At 38.6% G+C, this 1601-nt stretch overlaps 1 protein-coding gene across 1 annotated transcript in view; it reads left to right on the top strand.

Annotated features, from left to right (window-relative positions):
- Positions 1–1042: 1042 nt before the first annotated feature.
- The window catches only part of LOC123517384 (triosephosphate isomerase-like), a gene marked incomplete at its 5' end in the record, with an annotated part of 869 nt that continues 310 nt past the window's right edge, over positions 1043–1601 (top strand). Inside the window, 3 exon segments of the mRNA XM_045277395.1 lie at positions 1043–1128; positions 1250–1411; positions 1522–1601. The exon segment at positions 1522–1601 is cut by the window's right edge and continues 310 nt beyond it. Coding sequence (XP_045133330.1) covers positions 1043–1128; positions 1250–1411; positions 1522–1601 — 328 coding nt within the window.

Below are 1601 nucleotides of genomic sequence, written 5' to 3'. Positions count from 1 at the left end.
GCGCCGCGAAAAAGGAACAGTAAACATAGCCTTTTTCAGAGAGGTTCTTGGAAAGCTACTCGTTGTTCCACATGAAGACCTGCTGCCCTGCTCGCCTCCTGTTTCACACACGTCACATCAAGAGCAACACCACAGAATTCCCACTAGAAATAACGTTCTGTCATCTAAATCATCATGAAATATATTTACGAAAAAGAAAAGGAAAAAAATAAATTCCCATAGTAAACATGCCACACCCAGCGTCACAACAGCCACAAACGTTGTTAGTCACACATCCGTGGTATGATTGTAGACGTAGAGGAAGGACAGGACAGGAAGTGACGCTGCTGACTTGTGTGACCATCTTCAATTAGGTTTCAATGATCAGGCCTTATTTGACAAACATCCCCACAAGAAAATTATCTCATCTGAAAAGGACTCTCTCTCTCTCTCTCTCTCTCTCTCTCTCTCTCTCTCTCTCTCTCTCTCTCTCTCTCTCTCTCTCACACACACACACACACACACACACACACACACACTTATTATTATTATTATTATTATTATTATTATTATTATTATTATTATTATTATTATTATTATCATTATTATTATTATTATTATTATTATTATTATTATTATTATTATTATTATTATCAGTTATCATTATTATTATTTTTTATTATTATTATTATTATTATTATTATTATTATTATTATTACTTGTTATTATTATTATTATTATTATTATTATTATTATTATTATTATTATTATTGTTATTATTATTATCATTATTATCATTTCACTATTATCGTTACTATTTACATTATTTATTCTTATTGATATTATTATTTCTTAATCCACTTGTTGAATTATAATCATTATTGACATTATCATAATTACTACTACTATTATTATTTTTTTATCATCATTATGATTATTATTGTTATTTTATTATCATTATTATTATTATTATTATTATTATTATTATTATTATTATCATTATCTATTAATATTATCATTATTATTTCATAAACGTAATTATTAGTATAAACTTCTTTTTCAGTGGTTGGGTGTCCGTCGTGCTACCTGGAGTACGCCCGCCAGCAGCTGCCGCCCACCATTGGCGTGGCGGCGCAGAACTGCTTCAAGGTGAGTATCTGGTGTGGCGGTCGTGGCTTGAGTGAGTGAGTGAGTGAGTGTGTAGAGCGGCGTCTCCTGCGTGTGGCGACAGCGTCAGGATACTGATGACTTGTGTTGTTATGTGCGGCAGGAAGCGAAAGGGAACTTCAGCGGCGAGATCTCGCCAGCCATGATCCAGGACTGCGGGTGCGAGTGGGTGATCCTGGGCCATCCCGAGAGGCGGACGCTGTTCCAGGAGAGTGACGAGTTGATCGGCCAGAAGGTGGCCCACGCCCAGAAGGCAGGACTCAAGGTGGGTGGGTGGGCGGGGACCGGCAAAGGAAGGAGTGGGTGGTGAATAATGCTATAATAGAGGGAGGCGGTGGGCGATGGGCGGGAGGACTAAGATGGAGGGTGTTGCAGATTGTGGCGTGTGTGTGCGAGACGAAGGCGGACCGAGACGAGGGCCTCACACAGCAGGTTCTGGCCGCACAGATGGAGTC

The sequence above is a fragment of the Portunus trituberculatus genome, chromosome 42, assembly GCF_017591435.1.
Source record: "Portunus trituberculatus isolate SZX2019 chromosome 42, ASM1759143v1, whole genome shotgun sequence".
NCBI classification, from domain to species: Eukaryota; Metazoa; Arthropoda; class Malacostraca; order Decapoda; family Portunidae; genus Portunus; species Portunus trituberculatus.
This window is presented reverse-complemented; position numbering and strand designations above follow the sequence as displayed.